The sequence below is a fragment of the Chinchilla lanigera genome, unplaced genomic scaffold (genome assembly GCF_000276665.1).
Source record: "Chinchilla lanigera isolate Chin_1 unplaced genomic scaffold, ChiLan1.0 scaffold00001, whole genome shotgun sequence".
Taxonomy (NCBI): Eukaryota; Metazoa; Chordata; class Mammalia; order Rodentia; family Chinchillidae; genus Chinchilla; species Chinchilla lanigera.
Genome location: NW_004955402.1, coordinates 22,582,014 through 22,606,147, shown reverse-complemented (window position 1 = coordinate 22,606,147; position 24,134 = coordinate 22,582,014). Strand labels below are relative to the sequence as shown.

The 24,134-nt window shown below is 38.2% G+C and overlaps 1 protein-coding gene across 1 annotated transcript in view; it reads left to right on the top strand.

Moving 5' to 3' along the window:
- Rprd1a (regulation of nuclear pre-mRNA domain containing 1A) overlaps positions 1 to 21,548 on the top strand; it is a 61,447-nt gene extending 39,899 nt beyond the window's left edge. The window contains exon 7 of the mRNA XM_005372805.1: positions 18,077 to 21,548. Coding sequence (XP_005372862.1) covers positions 18,077 to 18,226 — 150 coding nt within the window. The 3' untranslated portion in view covers positions 18,227 to 21,548. The remainder of the gene's footprint in view (positions 1 to 18,076) is intronic.
- The last annotated feature ends 2,586 nt before the right edge of the window (positions 21,549 to 24,134 follow it).

The following is a 24,134-nucleotide window of genomic DNA, read 5'->3' as shown; positions in this document are numbered from 1 at the left end:
TACTCTCATGAAATACCATTTCTGTCATAATTCCTATATATATGTATATCTACAGTGGTGGTGGCATAATCCCGATTCTAGTCTTCTGGCCCATATGTCTTTTATCCAGATTTGATTTTTGAATACTTTGTAATATTTGTTTCTAATTTTTGGAGGGCTGGGACTCAGGAGTCAAACTAAGGACTTCTCACTTGCCAGGCAGGCGTGTGTCATCCTCGGCCCCTTGTTTATAATTTTAATTACTATAATTATTGCTTCAAATTTTTTCTCCCGTTTTCTCTATTTTTCTGTCATACTTCACATTTTAAAATGTCAATATTTTATTGTCAGTTTGTCATTGAAAATATTCAGATACATTGATAACACTATGTAGAAGTAATTAGGAGGTTCTACACCTTTGGTTCGGTTATATTTTATAGTTACTGTATTTTTCCACTGAAAAATTTATTTGATTTATTTTTGGTACTGGAATCAAACTCATTATCGGGTTAAATAACTCTTAGTTATTGCAGGCTGATAAGGCCCCCAACCTCCCAAGGGCGAAGGCTTAAATAAATGAGACCATTGAAATGATTTCAGAGCTCCAGGAGGGTCTCTGTCTTACAGCTTTGATATTCTCTGAGTTTAGACCAAGACTTCTGTGGGCAGCCCGTATTTATTTGGTTTTCAAACAAAGGAGAGGATACTCAAGAAAATGCGGGAATCTTGGGACCTTGGGAGAATTTTCCCAAGTAAATTTTGTCAGAACTACCTTATCTTTAGGTTGGTATTTATTGTAGGAGTGTGGAGCCTGCAGCTGCAGTCTCCTTGTAGTTAATTGCAGTTGGAGGCAAACATCCTCAGCTGTGGCCTTATTTTGTCGTTTGAGAAGTCACAGCTTCATAGGCCAGCACAGGCCTCAGGGTGACAGGGACTCACAGAGGTTTACTTACTGTGAGTCCATTGCCTGTCTTCAGACAAGGTGCCTAAGCTTCAGACAGCTCACAAGTAAACACGGAAAGCCAGTTGGTTAATATTAAATCCAGCTCAGAGCCACTTTGTAGTGGTCTCCAACAACTCAGGACCTTGTGCTTGCCAGGCAGGCGCTGTGTGTCAGAGCTATATCCCTGGCTCTAAATTTCAATGTAAGATGAAACTAGGTAGGTTTTTTAAAAGAAAAACTACTGGGCATGGTGGCGTACACTTCTAAACCCAAGATTCTGGGAGGCCAGTTCAAAGGATCATAAGCTCAAGACCAGTTTAGCAAGAACCTGTCTCAGAAATTTAAAAAAAAATTAAAACCTGGAGATGCAACTCAGTGGAAAGGCTCTAGGTTAAACTCCCTATACCTCAAAAGGGAGGAGAGTTGGTAGATAGATAGTTAACTAATTTCTGAATAGTTTATACTTTTTTTGAGATCTAACAGTTGTCTTAAATTTTTTATGATTTTTTTTAACTATAATTTTTAACCGTTTTTGTTGACTGCAAGTAATCTTTTTTATTACAGGAAAAGATTTTACAAGACTCTGTATAATGGGTCTGTCACTTTGTAGTATTTCCTAGGTTTCTGTCTTTATAAGTTGTTTTACTGCTATAGTGGCTTTTGGGGAGGGAGCAGAAAACAGTTTCATCTGTCATATAATTGACCTTTTTTATGTTGTACTGAACAGAGCTGTAATGTGTGTCATAAGTGCTACCAACCACTCTTGTCTGTTTGTAATATACATGTTGCCTGCATTTACGACTGATCATCCTGATCATTCCAATACTTCCCACTTAACTACAGCCCGATGAATCTTCTAATACCAGGTCCCATCACACCCCTGTTTAAACCTGCAGTGTTTCTCGTTTCACTTTTGAATCTTAAACTCATACATGGCCTAAGATCACAGTCATGAGTCTCTGTTTAACCTTACATCATCTCACAGGCTTTCATTGTGTTGTTCCAGCAGGCAAAAAGTGTTCTCACATCAGGGTTTTTGCTCTCCTGGTTGCAAAGAATGTCTAGAACGCTAATTTTGAATTTTTGTTAGGTCCTTCTTCATTTAAGTTCATGTTCCTATGTCACCTCTGCAAGAGAACCCTCTCCTTTGTTGCCATTACTCCCTTCCTACAATCTCAATTGTATTGCTATTTTATTTTTCCTTCCTGGTACTTAACATTACTTGAAAATTTTTAAACTTCCATATTTAGTGTGTACTTGTCACTGAAATGAGAGCTCTGAGATAAAGAACTTTACTTCCATATATCTCAATTCTGTACTTAGTGCAGTACCTTTCTCGGTAGGCTTTTGGATATCTTGTTAAATGATATTAGGCCTTAAAATAATGAACGAATGCCACTACAAATGTAATCTGTAAGAGGCATGTAATATCTATAGTTTAAATTGGAAATTTGATTCTTAAATTGGGAAGAAATAATTACATCGTGAATAAGAATGATTGGAAGATCCTTGAATTTTTTTTTTTTTTTTTTTGGTAGGAGTGTGGAGGAATCAAACTCATGAGGTTGCACTTGCCAGGCAGGGGCCACGCCACTGAGCTATATCCCCGGCCAATATTTGATATTTTTTAATAAAATTATACTCAGTGCAAATAGCAGTGCATAGCCATGCTAGACAAGGGCTCTCACCACGCTGATCTTTTAAGTTGTTATAGCATAGTGCAATGCAGTCGTCCACTCTTAGCCACCCAGTAGAGGCCTGAAACTGTAGGTAGTACCACACTTCATGAATACTATTTTCTCATATGTATCTACCTACCTGTGACAATTTAATTTGCAAATCAGGTGCAGATTAACAATATGAAACTAATTATAGCAGTATACTGTAATAAGTTAATGTAGTTCTCCTTCAAATTAATCCTTGTTACACTACAGTAATGTTTTTAAACTGTGGTGACTGAGTAACTGAAATAGAGTGAAACCATGAATGAGAAGACTATAGTACTTAAGACTTAGGTGGGTTGTGTGTCAAAGGCAGTAACTCGAATTTTGGCTGAGCATTCAACAAAGGAGAAAATAGCCATTTGAAATTATAAAATTGTGTTACGACTTTGTCTTTCTTCCCCTTTAAGAGTAACACATTAATGAAAACATGAATAACAAGTACTCATAACAAGTACCGGTTTTACTGTGTGATTACTGTATACAACACACTTGTATATAATATATGTAATTGTGTACAATAGTAAGTACTCGTCAGTCTACTGCACAGTATTTGATTCACAAGAAGTAACAGTGCCACCTAGTGGAGCAATAGAAGCTACAACTGAATTCTTGTGTTTTTATGTTACATGTACTGCAGTGTAAAAGTGAGATTTAATCTGTGATAGTTAAGTTATGTGATGGAAGCCCTCGACACCTGGTAACTGCTGCAGTTTGTTGTTACTGCAGCGGCTGAGAGTTGTTGGGAGTGAGAAGAGACTAGAAAGTAGATTAGAGGTTGGCCTTGAACTTGCAGTGATCCTCTTGCCTCAGCCTCCAGAGTGCTGGGACAGGCGTGTTTCACCATGCTTGGCTAGAGAATGTAGCTTTTGGAGAATTACTTAAATTTTAGTGACCAGGTGGTTCTAACAGTTCAAAGGGCAGATAGGAGCAGTGGCATTGGCAGTATTTAGAAACCTAATATAGTTGCTGAGTGGATCAGATGGAGAGAGATTTGCAATAGGGGTAGAACTTAATTAGAAAAATTTGTGTACAGAGCAGTAAAGGCCTGAACTATATAGGAGGTGGTACCAGTAAATTTTTTTTTAATTGTAAAAGTAGTATATGCTTATCATAGTTCAGAGTCCATGATACAAATACTACATAGAAGTTCATCATCCCTTTGACAAAATTTGGAGGCATATAATCATAGTATACATGACTTATTTTATATTGTGCCCCCCCCCCCCCCCCGTGTGTGTGTATGTGTATCTGTCTGTCTATATCTCAGGGATTAAACCCAGGGCCTTGCACGTTAGGCAGGTGCTGTATCACTGAGCTGTACTCACAGCTCAGTTATCAATCTCGCTAGGTTATATTGTGCTTTACAGAAATAATATTCTTTTCACTAGCTCCATGTTGCTTGGCATTTATCTTCTTTTTCTTACTCTTGGAAAATACTGCTTTAAATAATTTTGGCATTTATATTACAGTATCTTTTTTTGCTGTGAAAAATATTACCCCGAATCACTTTACAGCTGAATCTTTTCTTATCTGTGGTAGTTCTTTCATAAATTCATAGAAATAGAAGAAAAAAATGAAAAAAATTTTTGGTTTTTATGCTTAAATCAGTTATGATTTAAGAAAACAAAATGACATCCTCCATGATGGCAAGGAGATGTGGGCGACATTGTTCATGTAAGTTTATGTGGACTAATCTGCGATGGCAGTTGGTCACTAAGTATCAGAAGCCTTCATTTTACATATTTTTCTTGACCTTGTACCAGGTCACTTAAATTACATAATGGCCTAAAGTAGTTAGTAGGATGAATTTTACATGCAATTAAAGGGTAGTGTGAGTTTTTTTTCTTTTATTACAAAATTGTGGGGAAATGTTTATACAGCATATTGATGAAGCTTACCATTTTTCAGGTGTACAGGGTAGCAGTGTTAAGGTCACTCACATTGTTGCATAGCCCATCTCCTGAACTTCTTCCATTGTGCAGACCTGCATTGAATGATACACTTATATTTCCTCCTTTTGCCCTGCCACCAATGTTTATACCTATGAATTTGACGACTCTAGGTACCTTAAGTGAACAGGACTGACTGCCTGTTCTACCCACTAAATTCGTCCAAGCTATAACGTGTCAAAAATTTTCTCTATTTTTAAGGCTAAACACTTCCACTGAATGTACGTTGAATGCATTTTGTATTAATCTGTCGGATACTTGGGTTGTTTTCATCCCACATCCTCCTTGGTATTAAGACTGAACCCAGGGCATTTGCACTGAGCAACATCCTTAACCCCCACCCAATCCTTTTGAAAATTTTTTGTTTGTTTTTGTCTTTTTGAGACAGTTTCACTATGCAGTTCAGGTTGGCCCTGAACTCAGTTTGTAGTCCAGGCTAGCTTCAAACTTGTAGCATTCCTTCTGCCTCAGCTTCCCAAGTGCTGGGATTACAGGTGTGCACCACCATGCTTGGCCTTTTTAAAATTTGAGGCAGAGTCTTGTTAAATTGCCTAGGCTCGGTTTAGATTTTAATCTTGCCTCAGCCCCCCCAAGTGCTGGGATTACGGGCATGCACCACAATGCCTGGCCAAGATACTTCATTTAATCCATGGGTTTAGGAATTATGAAAATAAGTATTAAGTGTATGTTTAGTAGAAGTGGTCTCTGAAAAGGATCTAGGCCAGGCGTGGTGGCCCATGCCTGTAATCGCAGAGTTTGTGAAGCTGAGGTAGGAGGCTTTCCATAAGTTTGAGGCCAACCTGTGTTATGTAGTGAGTTCAAGGTCAGCCTGCACTACAGAGTGAGACCCTGTCTCAAGAAACTTGAAAAAAAAAAACCCCAAAACCTAAGGGTGGTTTCAGTAAGCAAAATAAATCCAGTCAAAGGTATGTAAAAACTATTCCATTAGGTTCCAGTAAATAAAATCATTATTATTACATAGTTCACAGCATTTGCTGCAATATAAAAACTTTTGGGGGGATCTTTTTGAGACAGGGTCTCACTATACAGTGTGAACTGTCCTTGAGCTGACTGTGTAGCCCAGTCTGGTCTCAAACTTGCAACGATCCTCCTGCCACAGCCAATATAAAAACTTTCAGCAGGGCTTGGTGGCACATACCTATAGTCCTAGCACTTGAGAGGCTGAAGCAGGAGGATTGCTGCACTTTTGAGGCTAGCGTATGGTACATAGTTCAAGGTCAGCCTGAAAAACATGAGACGCTATCTCAAAAAATAAACATCTGGGTTAGGTAGTGCACCCCTGTAATCCCAACACTTGGGAGGCTGACGTAAGAGGGTTTCTGTGAGTTCGAGGTCAGCCTGGTCTACAAAGTGAGCTCAAGGCCAGCCTGAGCTGCACAGTGAGACCTTGTCTCAAAACGATAAAAAACAAAACAAAAACTACCCAGCATATAGTAAATACCTCAGAAGTTTAACAACACAAAAACTTGGAGGTTTTCTAGTTAGTGTGTGTCTGTCAATCAGTGCATTTATGTCAGTTGTAGAGATGTTCTGATTTTTGTTGTTACTGTTTTGTTTGGTTGGTTGGTTGGTTTTTTGCTATGTTGCCCAGGCTGGCCCTGAACTCCTGGGCTCAAGCAATCTCCCTTCTGGGTCCTGAGTAGCTAGAACTGCAGCTGTGCAGTGTAACAGCATACTTAGCTAGAGTACTCTTTTTTTTTTGAGTGTCAGATGTCTGTAATATGTTTGTTTCATCACAGAGAGAAAGTAATTATTTTGGTAGTCATAGTTTTAGTATCTTGATAATTGCAACTGGGTTTCTGAATACTTTTAAAGAATATCCTCAGTCAAGTTTTGAGTTTTTGGCTTTCCTGAGTCACATCTACTTGTCTGCTATGTATGAAATGTCCTTCAGTTCAAAATTAGGTACAGTATTTGCAAATTTACCTTTTTGGTAGTCCTTACGTTTTCATAGAAGTATTGCTTAATATATTGGCCCCACCCTCCATGCTCTAGAGTGATTGGAGTAGGAGACCTAAATTTAAAATGTCACCTTACTTCCTTGCCTGATTGAGATGTTAACTGTCTTTTTTTTTTTTTTTTTTTTTTTTTTTTTTTCTCCGGTCCCGGGAACCGAACTCACGACCTTGTGCTTGCCAGACAGGCGCTTTTGCCGCTGAGCTAAATCCCCAGCCCCTGTTAACTGTCTTTTAAAGAACAAAATCAGATATTCTAACTTTGACTTTCATTTAAGAATGAGTTGTAGCTTTCTTCTAGAAGTTATAGAAAAGAGAATATATATTAGAATATAACATAAAACCTAGTATGTTGTCTTTGTCATACTATATAGTAAAAGTGTGTCTAAGTATTGTTTCATAGTATAAAGAGATGAGAAAAATAAAATGGAGAGACATGGAGGGATTGAGAGATGAAATGTAGAGACAGACAGGGCTGCTGCATTCAGTAGTTATCCGTTAGCCATGTAAGTGATTTAAAATAATGATTGATAAATTGTAAAATTTAGTTTGTTAGTACCAATAGCCCCATAGGCCTGTTGGCTACTATGTTGAGTAGTACAATACTGAACATTTCCATCATTATAAGAAATTCTTTTCATAATGACTGATAAAGATTGCTAAAACAGCGTAAAGAGGTGTAGGAAATGACAGATTTACAATATATGTAATATCTCTGCTCTAATAAAAGAATGTTAGATGTATTGGCGCACATCTGTATTTCCAGCACTCCGGGAGGCTGAAAGAGGAGGATTGCAAGTTCCAGCCCAGCTTGGGCAATTCAGCGACTTGGTGAGACTGTCTCCAAATAAAAAAGGGCTCGACAGAGAGACAGACACTGACTGTGGATACTCCAGAAGAGACAGTCACCTTTTTTTCCTAGAATATGGAACACTGACAGTATTGAATTAAAGAATCTACATCCTCCCATGCACTACTATAAGAAGATGGGAGAATTTAGACAAATCTTTGATGCTAAAGTGATACACTGGAAAGGAGGAGGTAGGACCAACACACTATGACTGAAGACACTGTAGTGGAAACAGAAAGGTCAGCCCCTTTTGTCCTTTCTGGGATCAGGTAGCAACGGTGGGAAGTCTGTACTTTTATCAGCTTGGAGCAGAGGAGAAGAGTAGTGATTTCTTAAGGTTGGTAAGAGCCAGGAGGAGTGAAGTTCATTTATATGGAAAACCAGTTGCTAGGATACTCCATTGTTGGGTCTTGTCCACATGACGCGAGTAGGTTGTACATACAGCCTGTAGTTAAAAGATTACACCACCAGAACTACCGAGCATTTTCAGAACAACAGTGTAAGACAGTTTTTGTTGAACCTGTTGAAAGAACTAGGTATATGTGGCTTGAGGAAAGGGGATTTACTGTAAGGAGTAGTGAAGGGTTTTTTTTGTTTTTATTTGATTATTAAAAGTCCTCATTGTCTGTAACTTCAGTTCCATCAGTGCACCATTGTTCATCTATTAAGAGAGTGGTATTATTGGTAACTCTACTGTCTAGTTTATTCAGCCATGCCTAGTTTTTGAAATAGTACTGGTGTTAGAGCTAGAGTATAAGTAATGATAATTTGGGTAGCATTGTATACACCGGATTTGTTCAAAGAAAATTTGAACCTGCTTAAAAATAAGAATTTCTTGTAAAATATCTTCAAAATCTAGTTGTGTTAAGATCATATTCATATTATAGAGAATATAATTTCTTCAGAGCAAAATGTGTTTCATTCTGGAAGCATATCTGAATCTTATTCCAGTGTATTCTTGAGAGTTTTGTAGGATTAATAAATAATACATTTTAAAATTGAGATGCATGTACTATGGAATGCAAAAATACTAGGTAGAAAGTTGATTATCAGTAAACTCGGTAAGTTTTGATAATGCTTATTGTGCCACAGTGTTTTAGTTTAATTCTCTTAATCCTTAGGACATTGTAGTTACTGTGTGGGTGTTGTAAAGATAGCTAAATACATTGTACTTTGTGTGATTAAAAAGTATGTGTTCATAAACATCAGACTTGTTTTTTTTTTTTTTTTTTTTTTTGGTCTTTTTGAGACAGGGTCTCTCTGTGCAGTTCAGGCTGGCCTTGAGCTTACTTTGTAGCCCAGGCCGGTCTCGAACTTGCAGTAATCCTCCTGTATCAGCCTCCCAAGTGCTAGGATTACAGGCGTGTGCCACCACACCCGGCCAGAAAGACATATTATAGTATAAGAGAGGAATGTTGAGGTTGAGAATCTTTTGAGTTGCCAGCATTTTTGAAAAATGCACATACCGTACTCGTGTACAAATTTACTAAAACAGTTAACTAGAGCTGTCTTTGAAACTCATTAATGACTGACTTGCTTACTCCACAGTTCACTGCATTATTTATTAGTTAACAGTTTGGATAGGTCAGACCATTGTCCCGTAACTAGTGCAAATTGAAAAAGGCTCACTGTCAGATACTACATTCGCTTATCATCTCTTTTCTCTGCCGGAAAACTGCCAGTATAAATTTCCATATTTTGGTTGTTCCAAGGTGACTGCATAAATGTAGTGAGGATGTGGCTTGGCCTCCCTTTATGGAAGAAAGTCATCCTGTGTCGCTCTTAGCACAGTGATATAGCTAGTACCCTGTTAAGCAGTGCTTAATGAACTAAATTTTCCAAATACGGAGAATTCTGTTGCCTTGGGTGTAAGTTAAACCATAGCTGGATTTCTGTATTCAGCACTGAATCCCATATTAGCAAAAAAAATTAACTTCCCAGGCTTATGCATAGACAGAGATCAGAGTAGCAAAAGAAATACGAGATACCTTGACCAGTTGAGAGAAATAGGGAGATCAGCATTGAGAACAGATACAACTTAGTGAATATCTTGCTAGATACTTCAGAAACGATCAGAAAAAGGTAATTAGCTTTATCTTTCAATTTTTTTATTTTTTGAGAGAGGGTTCTCCCTACGTAGTCCAGGCGGACCTTGGACTCACTGTGTAGCCCAGGTTAGCTTCAAACTTGCAGTGATCCTCCTGAGTGATGGGATTACAGGCATGTGCGCCACATCTGGCTGCTACATTTAGTTTTGTGGAACAGTTAGGACCAATGGATGTATTACAGGTAGCCAGCAAGATTTTTTGAGGGGGATGGAGCCTTTGTAGTTCAAGCGGTTCTTTTTTTTTCCTTTTCCTTTTCCTTTTCCTTGACTTTTTGAGACAGGGTCGCTCTATGCAGTTCAGGCCAGCCTTGAGCTCACTTTGTAGCCCAGGCTGGTCTGTTCAGGCTGTTCTTGAATTCACTAAGTAGCCCAGGCTGGCCTCGAACTCACAGTGATCTTCCTGCCTCAGCCTCCCAAGTGCTGGGTTTACAGGCAGGTGCCACCACGCGCAGCATCATGTAGATAATGGTAGTTAAAACAGCCTAATGTGAAAGGCTATTTTACGAAGTTTCAGTGTCTAACATCTGTGTCTATGGCAGACCTTAAACACAGCCTTATTTCTAGTCTGATAAGTAGCAAAACCTCGTGCTACAGACCTGTTTACTGTATTGGTATATACTTACATCTATGTTTGGGTTCTTATAGAAAGTTACAGTACATGCTAAAAGGCAAAGCATCATCAATGACAGAAGCATCAGAACTAGTCTCATATGACACAGATCTTGAAATTATCAGATCAGGAATAAGAATTTTAGTGAAAGTAGATACCATGAAAAACAGGTGGAAATGCTCAGGAAAAAAAGCAAATATGGTACTAGAAGTAGAAAAATACTAACAAAGAGTGAAGTTGATGGGCACTGTAGTACTATAGATTAGATACTGCCGGGGGAAAAAATTGGTGAGCTTGAGGTTAGGCCAGTGGGAACTTTCCAAAAGGAAATTCAACGTGAGAAAATACAAACTCATAAATGAACATCCAGAAATTGTGGGACAGTTTGGAAAAGTGTAACATAATGTGCTTAGACTATCAGGAGAAAGAATGAAGCAGAAAGAATACTTGAAGTAGTAATGGCTAAGGATTTTCCAAGTTGATGACAGACACCAGACCACTGATCTTGGAGACTCCAAACATCAAACAAGATTTAAAAAAAAAAAAATACAAAAACAAAAGCAAACCAAATATATCATCTGCATTTAGCTAAATCATAGTCAAACTGCATAAACCAAGACAATAAAACTTGTAAAGTCAGGGATGGAGAACACCCTATATATAGAAGAATAAAGACACAAAATGAACTGGGCTTTTTGACAGAGCTATACAAGCAAAAAGTCAGAATTTTGTGACCAATGACATTATTCCTACACCAACCTAGAATTTTATAATCAATGAAATTATTCTTGCAGTGAGTTTGTTGTAGCTAGAGAGGATCAAGAAGAGGTTGAATAACAAAGATGAGAAAAATTGGGTCCAGTGTTTTCACAACTGCATTTTATAGGGAAAATACATAGAAATTTTTATTGGTACATTTTAGATATATGTAATGATCACACTCATAGAGGGTAACAGCTCTTCAAGATGGTATTGTGTTAAGTACAAACATGTTTCAGTGATTCTGAGAAATACTGCAAACTACATTTTAGTCTCGGACCTCCACTGTGGGTTTCAGCACGTTAAGGATGTGAGCAGGGTTAGCCAGGAACATAATAATCTTGACATACTGTCATTCTTTAGTATCTGAGTAGTATATACTAAGGGTCCATTAAAAAATCATAGAGTGATGATCAAGGAACATGATCAGGTTGGCTTCCTCATTTAATTATCCGTACAGGTAGAAATAGTACAGGTTGTTTCCTTAAATTCTCTTGATCTTGAAGTTGTGTACATAGTAGAGAAAAAACCAGTGTTACATGTTGCCTCTCACCTCCCAACTTGTACCTCCGTCCCCCTATCCTGAAGATTACAACTAATAATTACTGTTAAGTTCAGTTTTCCTGCAGTGTTGGGCACCATTCCTATAGAGTAGTCCCTATTTCCTATTATGTCTTTATTGTGTTGCTCCTATTGTGAAGAAGTTCATCTCAAAGTGCATAATGCTGTTGTTCATGAGGAAATGACAACTCTCCATTAGTAGTGCCAGTACTTTTGTTTCCATTTTATCCTCCTCTTCTCATTTTTTTCTTTGTCCTCCCTTCCCCTTCCCCAGTTCCCCTTTCCTTCTGAACAATTTCTTCCTATTTCACAATTTCTGTTACACATTTTGGTTCTTACCTGGGTGAGACAGGGTCTCACTATGTAGTTCAGGTTGGCTTTGAATTCACTATGTAGCCCAAAGTAGCCTTGAACTCGCAGCAGTCCTCCTACCTCAACCTCCCAAGTGCTGGTATTACAGGCATACACCACCATATGTGGCAAGTACATCTTTTATATTGGGTATTTTTCAACCTAGACATATTGTTAAACTTTGGAAGGGAACCTGGAGATGGAGTGACTCATCCCTGGTTTTCACAGCATTGTGAAATCTGGACTGTTTATATTTGCTTCGTACAAAAGACACAACTGGCTCACTGGAGTCAGGATTCTGCTTCCTGGTTTGGTGCCCTTCAGTTTCTGCTATGGTAACTGTATCTAAAGAAGTGGGTAGGAAGCCAGTGAGGCTATAGGCATGTAGTTTGGAATCAACCACCAGAGATCCCCATGTGAGTGCAGTTTGAATTAGTAGCATTTGTAAGAAAAGGGCAGCCATAAAAATGTGTAAGTTCAAAAATAAGTCATTTATCTAGGGCAACTAGAATTTGAGAATAACTACCTGGGTCAGTCCTAAAGTGAGTTAAGAGCTCTGAATTTTGGTAAGTTTATTTTTTTAATTCTTAGTACAAAGTGATTGTTACCACAGATATATAGCATTCTTAAATTTAATAACTCCCCCATCGATTTATTTAATCCTCATACCTCTTTAGGATAGTCCTGTTTTATGGAGAAGCATTTAAGACTTAGAAGATTGTAGGTAGTTCCTACCCAGGGTCACATAGGTAGTAAGAGAGGCATTGTTTCAAACCACATCTCCTGACTTCAAGGAGTATAGACAGGCCCTGTTAAAACTCATTGCTCTGCTGAATACTGCAATAAATACCAACTATGTTTCCCCTTAATTATGGGTATGAAACTAGACAAAATCTAGTAGTAGTTTTAAGAAGTAAGTTGATAAACTGGGTGTGGTGGCATATACCTGTAATCCCAGCACTTGGGAGGCTGAGGCAGGAGGGTCATTTGGAGTTTGAGACTAGCCTGGGCTACAAAGTGAGCTCAAGGCCAGCTTGAACTGTGTAGCAAGACCTTATCTCAAAAAGGTTCCCCCCCACAAAAAAAAAAAACAAAACAATAAAAATGAGTAGTAACACATTGAAAGTTGTGGCTAGATTAAGAAAGATTTCTATGGCAAACTGTGTGATGGGGCATGCCTGTAATCCTCACAAGTTCAAAGCCAGCCTGTGCTACATAGTGAGATCCTCTCTCAAAAGTTTGTTTTCCTGTGGCAGTGGTTATTCATAATATGTCAGAAATTTTTTTTTAAGTTTTGGATACTTGATATATACTAAGTATTGACTAAGGAAAAGTTTTTCTTAAGGTTCACATTTCAAACAAAATTATAGTGCATAAATTATGTGTAGGTATGTCATACCACTTGATCATGTTGAAGTGTCTTGGCAGTATAAAGATTGCTCCTGCCTTTGGGGAAATCTGACAGAATGGCAGACATACATACGTGTGGATTAGACAGGTCAGAGATAGCTTCCGTTGGGAACCTGAAGTAAGGATGGCAGGGATAGAGAAGGGGCTTCTGTCAAAGTGAGAATATACCTAGACTATGAAGTGGGTAAAATTTTAAGAATTAGGGGAATTGGATATAACCAGTGGGAATGAGCCTTGGTGGGAAGCTGGAGCTGAAAAACTGATTTAAGAATTGTAAGAGATCCAAAAAAGAGAAGGACTAGGTCCAAAAAAGAGAGGGGCTAGGGATATAACTCAGTGGCACAGCACCTGCCTGACCAGCACGAGGTCCTGAGTCTGATTCTCATTACTGAAAGCAAATAAACTCCTTAGAAAGAGAGAGAGACTGCAGGCTTTGAGGTAGTAGTGATGACACTGGCAAATCAGTAAATTAAGGACAAATGTGTCCTCATCTATAAAACAGTAATGACATTTAATTTCAGGATTTTTGTGAAGATTAAGATGAGCCAAGCAGTTTGTATAATCTGGGAAAAAGTTTAATTTGTCCATTAGACTTTTAAAAATAGGTATTTTAGGGCAGTTTTGGGTTTGCAGGAAAGCTATGGCAATACCAGCTTCATTTACCTTTGCTTTCCCTAAGGCCTCGTCTCCAAATACAGTCACCTGGAGGGTTAGGGCTTCATCATGGAGAGGGAGTGGGCACGCATTATAGTCCACAGCAATAACCTTTACCCCTTGGGGTGCTTGTTTTGAGACAGGGTCGCAGGTAGTTCAGGTAGGCCTTGAATGTACAGTGACCCTCCTGCCTTGGCCTCCCAGCTGCTGGGATTACGGGTATGCCCAACCACGGCTGGTTCCTTGGGTGTTGTGGTTTTTGTTTTTTAAGTTTTTTTTTTCTTGGTGTGGATTCCAGTAACTTTTTTTTTGAGACAGCATCTCATTATTTAGTTCAGACTGGCCCTGAACTCAGTACTGTATATAGCTCAGGCTGGCCTTGAGCTCACAGTGAACTTCCTGCCTCAGCCTCCTGAGTACTGGGATTATAGGCCATGAGCCACCACACCCAGCGAATTCCATTAACTTTCAGGCCACTTTTATAGTAAAGAAATTTGCTTAATATTGTTGTAAGGTGAATCTGCTAGCAACAGATTTCTGGTTTTGTTTGGAGAAAAACCTTAATTTTTGAGATAACTTTCCCAAATTTAGGATTTTTGGTTGGAAGTGTTTTTTCTTTGAGAGCTTCAAATGTATTTTCCTGCTGGCTTCTGCCCCCTGGTGTTTCTGCTGAGAAGTAGAATGATAATCTTACTGGTGTCCTTTTTAGTAATGGGTTTTTCTTGCTTTTTTCAAGATTTTTTAATTTTGACTTTCTGCATTTTTGCTTTGATAATTCTGTGGATTGCTTCCTATTTATCTGACTTGGAGATAGGAACTGTTTTACTGCCCACTTCTTCAAGTAGACCTAACTCAAATCAGACTCTAGTGCAGTGGATTTGTCTGAATGTTACCCCCACTCTTGGTGAAGGGGAGGGGAAAGCAGTCAAAGTTATCTCAGTTTGCCTCATCTGATGTGGAGGCAGTGCTTCCTGAACTGAGGACAAGGGTTATGAGGAACCCAGTTTTCTCAGTGCTTCACATCCAAGGTAGTGTGGGCACTGGGCCAGAGGGTTTTCCTAGGCTAACTTCCCTAGCTCAGGAATTGACTTGAAAGCTAGCCAGCTGGTGGCAGAGTGAGAAATGCTGCTCTCCTTCACTTTCTGGGAAGAAAACCCTTCAACTGGGAGCACTGGCAGCTCGGAGTAATCCTTGTGGGTTGCAGCAGTTGGAGTCCATTACTTGCTGAGGTGGGAGGAGAAAAGAAGGAGCCTTGTGGGTTCAGATAACACACACTTGCTATTCTTGCTGAGTTTTTTTGTTTTTTGTCTATTTGAGACAGGATCTCGCTATGTAGTTTAGGCTGGTCTTGAGCTCGCTTTGTAACCTAGGCTGGTCTCAAACTCACAATGATCCTTCTGCCTCGGCCTCCCGAGTGCTGGATTACAGATGGGCACTGCCAGGCCTGGCCCTTACTGAGTCTTTGTAGATTTTTCTTCAGCAGATGTTTCATTTGCTCTTTGCTCTTAGGACCACTTTCCGAGGCTTTAAAGAGTGGTGATTTTTTAAATAGTACTCTAATTTACGAAGAAGCTGGTCGGTGGGGCTCCTCAAGCTGTTGTGGTAGAGGCCAGTCTCTAGTTCCAGAGCGGTGAAATTTAACATTTTTGGACCTTTGGTTCCCTCTGCTGATTTATTTGTGAAGTAGTGCTAGCCCCTCCACCACATTGCTTCATTTTATTCTGTTACCCGGTATTACTTTCCTTGTTGTATTCATATCTAAAGTAGTGTCTGTTTTTATGCTTCATTCCCCTTGAAGTGTTAGTTTTGCAAAGATAGGAGACTCTGTTTTGTTGAAAAGTGTATCCCCAGTGCTTCAAAAACATGCATCTGCTACATGTCAGACTGTCATTACACTTAATAGTCCTGTGGGGCAAAATGGACAGTACACAAAGTAGTAGCGACTTTTTTCAAAAGTGCTTTGAAAGCGGAGTGCATGAGTGGTGGTGTTATGGTTCTGACCCGAGAGAAGTCTTACTGTTGGGGTACATTAGAGCCAAAGTAACACGTATGTATTATTGTGAGCATTGTTGCCATAATAAACCAGGCTCTGGAATCTTGGTGCCTCTTTCTAGACCACCAGTGAGTCAGTATAAAATTTTTAGGGCTGTGGCATGGATAATACAGTCAGGTAGTTACTAGGTTTCAGGCAGTTCAACCTAGCTGGCCTCTGACCTCAAGGCATCCTCCTGTTCCAGCTTCCCAACGAGCCGGAAGTACAAGTGCGTGCCACTGTGCCTGGCTTTAAAGATAACTCTTAGTAATTAAAGACGAGCCCATCTGGGTGTTGGAAATTAGACACCAGGGTTGGGAAAAATGACTAGCAGGGACACAGTGCAGGTCTCCAGCCCCAAGACAAGCAGAGAATATGAATTCACTTTGAATGTGTTTGAACGGAATCTGAGTATACTGAACTGCCCCCAAAGTGCGTATTCAAGAGTAGTGTGGATGAGAACTGTGAGGGACACTGATGTGGTACAGATGGAGGATGTGTTTGCTACTGCACTGGCATGTTGTGAGCAAGATCCATGTGGAGGTGTGTAGCAGAAGGTTCTGTTGAGAAGGATGCATCCAGAATGAAATACTCCATGCTTCTGTGCTGAGTCACCATGCTGAAACCTATGTGGCATTGTATTGTATCACTGGTAAAGGCAGGAAGTAAGAGGAAACAGATCGTAACTCGAGATTACAGAACTGTGTTGAAGTATCTTGTACTGCATCTTAACCTTCGGGGTAGGTTAGAAATCAGGGACATGTGGATGTGGTAAAAGTTGGCCCTTCTAAAAGGAAGTCTCAGTAATACAGAGAAGCCTAACTAATGTAGAGAAGTGGTTCACAGTTCTAGCTCTGTATCCCCATCATTTTCAGAACTTTTGCAAAATCCATATATTCTGGACCCCTTTCCAGATATTTAATTGATATGCAGTGGGGTCCATAGTTCTCTTGAAAAATCAGTAGTTCTTCTAGAAATATTCTGGGTGATTCTGATGTGCAGTCAGAGTTGAGATACACTACTGAAAAAGTTACATCTTGTGGGAGTAACAGAATGTTCACTTAATGTTTACAAAATGTAAAGCTGGTTATCATTTAACTCAATCTATTTTCTTTATGAGATCAGCCTTGGTCAAAGGGAGGGAAAAGATTTTAGTCTTTCTAGAAGGAAGAATACCCATTTTCTAGACTCACTCTTCAGGCCTCATCTTCGCGAGGTGATAAGAGTGCAGAAGGTATCCTCGGCCACCATGTATGGCGGATTTAGTTGAGGATTTAGGGCTGTCAGGAGACAGTTCTCACTACAGAGGAGTGGTTGTTCCCAGTTAGCCATTTAGTCAGCTGCCTTCCCTGTTTGCAGGCTCTCTGAGCCTGTTTTTGAGCCATTGGTGTTATGTCTGGTGAAGTCATGGATCCCCTTCTCAAGTTAAAATGTGTTTAAATGCATAAAGTAAAATACATAAGATTATAAAGGAAACATTATATTGAATTATAGCTATCCAAACTTTATAAAATTTGTATAATATATGCTTCCTTAATTAACAAATAACTTTTTTTTTGAGACAGTGTCTCGTACTATGTAGTACTCAATATATAGCCCAGGCTAGCCTGGAACTGATAGCGATCCTCCTGCCTTAGCCTCCCAAGTGCTGAGGTTACAGGTGTACACCACCACACCCAGTTTAACAAAAAACATTCAGTGGTGGATGTAATTACCACCACAATTTTTAAAAGTAATAATAAATGTAAACTTCAATATGCAGTGGTTGTAAAAGCAGTTAATATGAAGCAGTTGGTTTTTGTTGGAGATAGTTATGGGTACGGATAATACTGTGATGGTTTGTTGCCACATTCATAGTTGAAAACTTCTAAATTTCAGTTTAATTTGTAAAGATAAATACGTAATTTTAATTATTCAAACTCAATACCTGGAACTCTTATATGCAGAAGCTAGGTGTATTTGTTAGTCTGTAGTTAAAAGATTTCTTTCAAATAATAGTGTTTACCTATATATTTTCATAGCCCATCTTGTGTTACTAAATTACTAAAACTCAATATTGGGATAATTTTTTAAATTTGGCATTAACAGTATAATATCAGATTTTATGTATAGCATTAACTAGGTAGCTCTTTGAACGTCCAAATGCTAATAAAAATGGTTTGATTTTGCAGGAATACAAGCGCAAGTTAGCCAGAGTTTCCCTGGTGCGCAAAGAACTTAGGTCCCGGATCCAGAGCCTACCAGATTTATCTCGATTACCCAATGTCACTGGCAGCCACATGCACCTGCCCTTTGCAGGGGACATCTACAGTGAAGATTGATGACCATTCTCTTTCCAGGACCCAAGACTTTGCAAGAGATGGAGACAAGTTAGGTGGATAGTCCTGTAGCGTTATTTTTGTATACTGTTCAGAGAGTGATGCTAACAAAAGAAACACGTAATTTATAAAATTGTTTAAAATGTTGGTTTGTTTACTATTTTATTAGTAAGTTAACATGACTTAGTTTAAACAAAGTGATGATCTGTGTATTAATAAGCTCACAAATAGTGATTATTTTCAAAAGATCTTTTTGTAAATTTTTTTGATCCAAGGCCTTGTGAAAACTTTCATGTTTCTATTTCTTCATGTATTTTCAATTGTTTTTCTTTATTGTTTTCAGTATCTAATCACTGTATGCTATCTAATTACTAAAGGGGAAGAACTAATCAGGCGTTGGTTGAGACTTTATTATGGTATAGTTAGGACTTGATTATAGAAGAAACTGAATGTTCCAACTTAATCTCCACCTTTCTCCCCAACCCAAATACTAGTTTTGTGCCTCTCCATGCCTTTGATCCCTAGAGGCCAGCAATTTAACACTAAACACGGGCACCAACTGAAGGGTCAGAGCAGAACCTTAGAGAACTTTACCACAGTAGCAGTCCATTCCATCTGCCAGTGTAGAGTAAATACATGTTAAGCAGGGATTCCCTTGGTTACACTGTTTAGCATTATTTGAGTACATTAATATGAAAAAGCTTCGGAAATGTTACAAATTTTGACACTACCAAGAGAATTAACTTTGGTTCTGGAGCTGATTTATACTTAACAAATCAGTCTTTTAATGTAATTGATCCTATTAATTTAAAAAATTCATGTATGGAATTAAACCTAAAAGAATGATACTTTTATTATTCCATCAACCATATAACTTAAAAACAATAGTATTTTTTAGCTCTGATAGTTCTAGAATGCAGTATTCATTACCATTTAGTAAAGTAGTCTGGAACATTTTTTATGTTTCTGTAGGGTTTTTGAGTGACTGTATATTTGGAAATTAAGCAGTGCCACACTACAGGGTAGATCTGGTAAATTTTATATTTGTATCTTTACAGATGTAAATACAAAACAAATGTACTTTTACCTTTTATTTCTAACCTTGTGTGTTAGTGCAGTTGCATGCTCTCCAGTTTTCTTTTTAAGTCACATTGTTAAGCTGTGAATTTGTCTTTAATAATAACTTAGGATAAATATTTTTCTCATTGCTTTACATATTAAACATGTCTCATTGTAAGCAGATTCAAATTAGATAATAAAACATCTTTTAAATCCCACAAAGCCAGTTATATTTCACTACTCTGAATGGTTTCACTCGTTTTTTTTTCCCCTTCAGTATCAGAGATTAAGATTCAAATAAATTTACATGTGAAGGAAAAGGCATATATTTGTTAATAGCCAGTAGTTATAGAAACAGTGCTTTTACTAATGTGACCTCTCCAAAACAGAGATACATGTAGTAGTCCTGAACCATATACGTCTTATATTCCAAAGTGTTTCAGAGGATACGTTTTCTCACAGAAACAACAGTAGTTGGGTTCCCTGTGCATACTACCGCTGAAAGCGCATGTGGGAACCTAATCCACCTAACCATGAATGTATTTAACTTACAATATGGTTGATAAATTACTCATGGTAGACCTTGGCCAATATTTGTAACATCACTCTAAGGGGATTGTGTGTGGCAGCCAAACTCCACATGGGGGTGGCTGCCTGTGCTGTGTACCTCTATCTCTAGGTGTAAGAAATAGAAGAAATATTTCAGCAGAGGGGAGGAGGAGATAACAAATACAGTTAGAAAACCTGCTTACATCTCTTAAGAAAGTATACTGTTTTTGTTGTTGCTAATGTGAAAGCAAACACTTGTATGTTAACTTATTTTCCATATCTTGACCTTATTTATGATCTGCTGAAGTGATTTGTCCATTCAATATATATATATATACATACATATATTTTCCATTTAAAACTAATTTATAAACTATGTACTTGTGGGAAGATTTGAAATCTTTTAGGAGTTTGTTGGCATATTTTCACCGTTAAAGACAGACTTCTGACTTAGATACTGATTTTAATGCCAGTATCTGCTCTAAATATTTATGATAAAAATGCATTATTTTTTTAAAGAGCTTGATGAGATTTGTGATAAGTGATAGTACTCAAGAATCTGAATCCCACTCCTTGATCAGTCCTCCACCAACTTCAGTTGGGTAGCTCCCTAACTGAACATAAATAATATAGTCTGTTTTAGAAGTCATGTTCTCAGCCTTATGATAGTTAGCTTTTAGTAAGCCTTAGCAGTAAATAGTCTTCCTTCCTAAAAGAAAGACTAAATTTTCACAGTAAAGGGGGTTAGTTAGATTGGGGTACTGTAATACCAAATTCTTAATCATGAGCATTTTCATCATTGTGTACCTGAGGCAAATCATGCAACTGAGTGTGGTTTGGCCTGGCCCCTCAATTGAAAAGCATGTCACCATACCTGCATGAGGGGTACTATGCTTTGAATGGATACCATCACTCTTTTCTCCATAAACAGTGCAGATTGCTGTCCTGAGTGGCAGTTTGTTTGAACAGATTCCCTGATGCTCCCTCCACTCCTTCCTTCCTTCACTACGGTAAGTAAAAGAATCTTAGTGAGGAACTGGGAGTCTGAGAAAATGGATTGTGCTCAGTACCAACCTCCCTATGAGGAAAACCATTCCAGATGCAGCTATTTTGGTAACCTTTTCCACATGCACTCTGAATCAGGGTTTTTCTATTAGAAATCCTTAGGAATCAGCAAAAGCTGGAATGACCCAGTCACCTTGATTTGCAAAATTAAAAGAACAAACATAGGTTTTTAGTTTTTACTGTAAAGGAGCAACTCATCTTTTCACAGTATAGTTACTGAACTGGTTCTGACACCTGTTAAGAGAGAAAAATTTCAAAAGTAAATTTTAGGGAAAGTTAAAAGGTTCTTTCTGAATTTTCCATTCTAAAAATTTATATAATGTGGAATAATATAAGCTACTAAACTACTTAGTATTCTATTAAGAAATAGCTCCTCAACATGTAGTCATGTTTCATAATTGTTGCACTATATCAAAGCTTTTTAAAGTGTACACCCAGTTCTTCTGTGTATAGAAAGGGAACATTGCGTTACTTAATGAATTTATTTATACAGAGTATTTGTTGACAACTCTTAATTCCAGCCATCCACACTGTTCTGAGGTGGCAATAGCACATGGGAAGATGAACTCTCCCTGTTTGTTTATCCTTTTTTCTTTGGCTGTATCTGATGACAGTATAAATGTTATTAATAAAGTTTTATGTTCTTTTTGAAGCTTTTCTGTGTAGGTTGTTTCTGTGACTCATTCATTGGATATGGGTATTAAGGGGACAGATTAATAGACTGAGAGGGAAGCAAAGTACCTGAAGTATTCAACTGTGTTATGGCAGAGAAATGCTGGAGTATCAGAATCATCTAGAGGATTTATTGAACTACACATGGCTGGGCCCTACACACAGCTTCTAATTCAGTAAATCTGTGGAAAGACATAATGGTTTACTTGTCTAATGACTTAATGCGGCTGCTACTGATCTTAGGGACCACATGATGACAGCCACTGGTGATCAACTTTAAAGTCTGTGACTTGCTTCAATTTAAAATAGTGTATTTATAGTAGTCCAGTCTACTTAGTAAATTCAAGGCCAGCATGAACTAAAACCTGAATACTGAGGTTTTAGTTTAGAGCAAACAGTTCATATATTAAAGAAAAAAAAGGAGGAAAAAAATGGAAACAAAGTTTTTGTAAATGAGGGGAAGAGGGGTTGAAGGGAAGGGAGGGGATTTGGGATAAAAGAAGAATCAAGATATATCAAGTACAGGTACAAATTCCCAATGCTGAAGGTGATCATTATGTATTATCTAAAAGGTCCCAATAAAATTAATTTTTAAAAATTAAGTTCTCAGCCAGGCGTGGTGGTGCACACCTGTAATCCTAGCACTCATGAGGCTGAGGCAGGAGGATTGTTTTGAATTTGAGACCAGCCTGGGCTACAAAGTGAGCTCAAGGCCAACCTGAACTACATAGCGAGACCGTCTCAAAAAGACAAAAAAAAAAAAAAAATTCTTAACGTAGCAAAACCATTGTTTTTCAAATGATTAAGGGCAATGGGCATACAATTTTATTTTCAAGTATGGTTCATGGACATATGAAATAAAACATTAGGTAATATTTTTGGCAGTTAATAGACTGAATACATGAAGACATCAGAAATAGTGAAGAGATTAAATATTGCTGTCATTTTAGAAAGTAGTTTTATTATAAAAATTAAATCCATTATTAAAAATAATTTGATTTTTTTTTTTTTTGTACCAGGAAATGAACTCATGACCTCAGGCTTGCCAGACAGGTGCTTATGCCTCTAAGCTTTATCCTTGGCCCACCATAACTTGATTTAAAATTTTTTTTTGGCTGTTTTTTGTTTTTGTACCGAGACTCAAACTCAGGACCTTGTGCTTACCAGGCAGGTGCTGTGCTACTGAGCTATATCTCTGGCATCTGCTTCATTTTTTAACTTGGGCTTGGTTTCTGTATTTGCAGTATGACTCAGTGAAGACTATGGATTTAGACAGCATTCTGTAAGCACTTTATAAATTCTGAAATAGAAATCTTTTTTTTTTTTTTTTGCTGGTACCCAGGAGTTGAACTCATGACCTCACGCTTGCCAGGCAGGTGCTATGCCGCTGAGCTATATCCCTGGCCCTCATTTATTACTGAGCTATATCCCTGGCCCTCATTTGTTATTAAAAGTATTGAAAATGTGTAGTTGTTTCTTTGTATTCTACTTAATGAAACTAATTTATATTTTAGGTCCTCAAAAATCCTTCTACAATATATTTTCAGGATAAAATTGCAACATGACTTCAGTAACTGCAGAAGTGTTTAGATTTTTTTTTTTTTTTTTTGTCTATTTTGAGACAGGGTCTCACTATGCAGTTCAGGCTGGCCTTAAGCTCACTTTGTAGCCCAGGCCGGTCTTGAACTTGCAACAATCCTCCTGCCTCAGCCTCCCGAGTGCTGATTACAGGCGTGCGCCACCCACAAAGGCCAAACAAACAAAACTTAGTTTTAAACTCAACACTGTATTACCTTCAGTTATTCTGATCCTGGAAAATCATGTGTCACAGAGCTCTGTCAGTATTCATTAGGTCTTAACCCATGCCATGTTCTTTTTAGAGGATGGATGGCAAGTGTATGTCATACATGCTCATCTCACCATAACTTTCTCTTGCTTATGAATAAAATCAGAACTTGACGCTGTCAACCCGTCTTGATGAGAGTTGGAACAAGAGCTGAAAAATGTTTCTCTCCTAAAAGTGTGGTAGACTGCTCAGCTTTGAAAGTAGTGCCAGCTGATTCACAGTGACCAGTAAGAGGCACATGTTTTCTGAGAATACCCATCGCAGAGTAATTCTTGAGCTTTCGAGCATTTTATGAACCTAAGCTGTCAGAAGCCTAATTAATAGGGACAGTGGTAGATGCTGTGGACACAGGGAAAGCCTGGCTCAGTTCACCACTGTTTTGGTACTTGTATTTGTCAACATAGCTTATATAAATCTAAAAACAGCTGGTTAGCCCTGGTGTGTCAATTTGCCAAGCTCTAATGAAAATCTGCTTTAAATTTTCAAGTGAAGGAAGGCTTAGAAACAAATCAGAACTCGGTAGTTAAATGACTTAAGTTTTTAAATTTTGCTGTCTTGCTCAGTACTGCTTGTAAAATTCACTATACATGGAGCTCTTGCCCATCCATTTTATTTATTTTTTTAAGTTTTTGAAACAGGATCTCACTATGTAGCCCAGGCTGCCCTTGAACTCACAGCGATTCTTGTGCCTCAGCCTCTCAAGTGGTGGGATTATAGGTG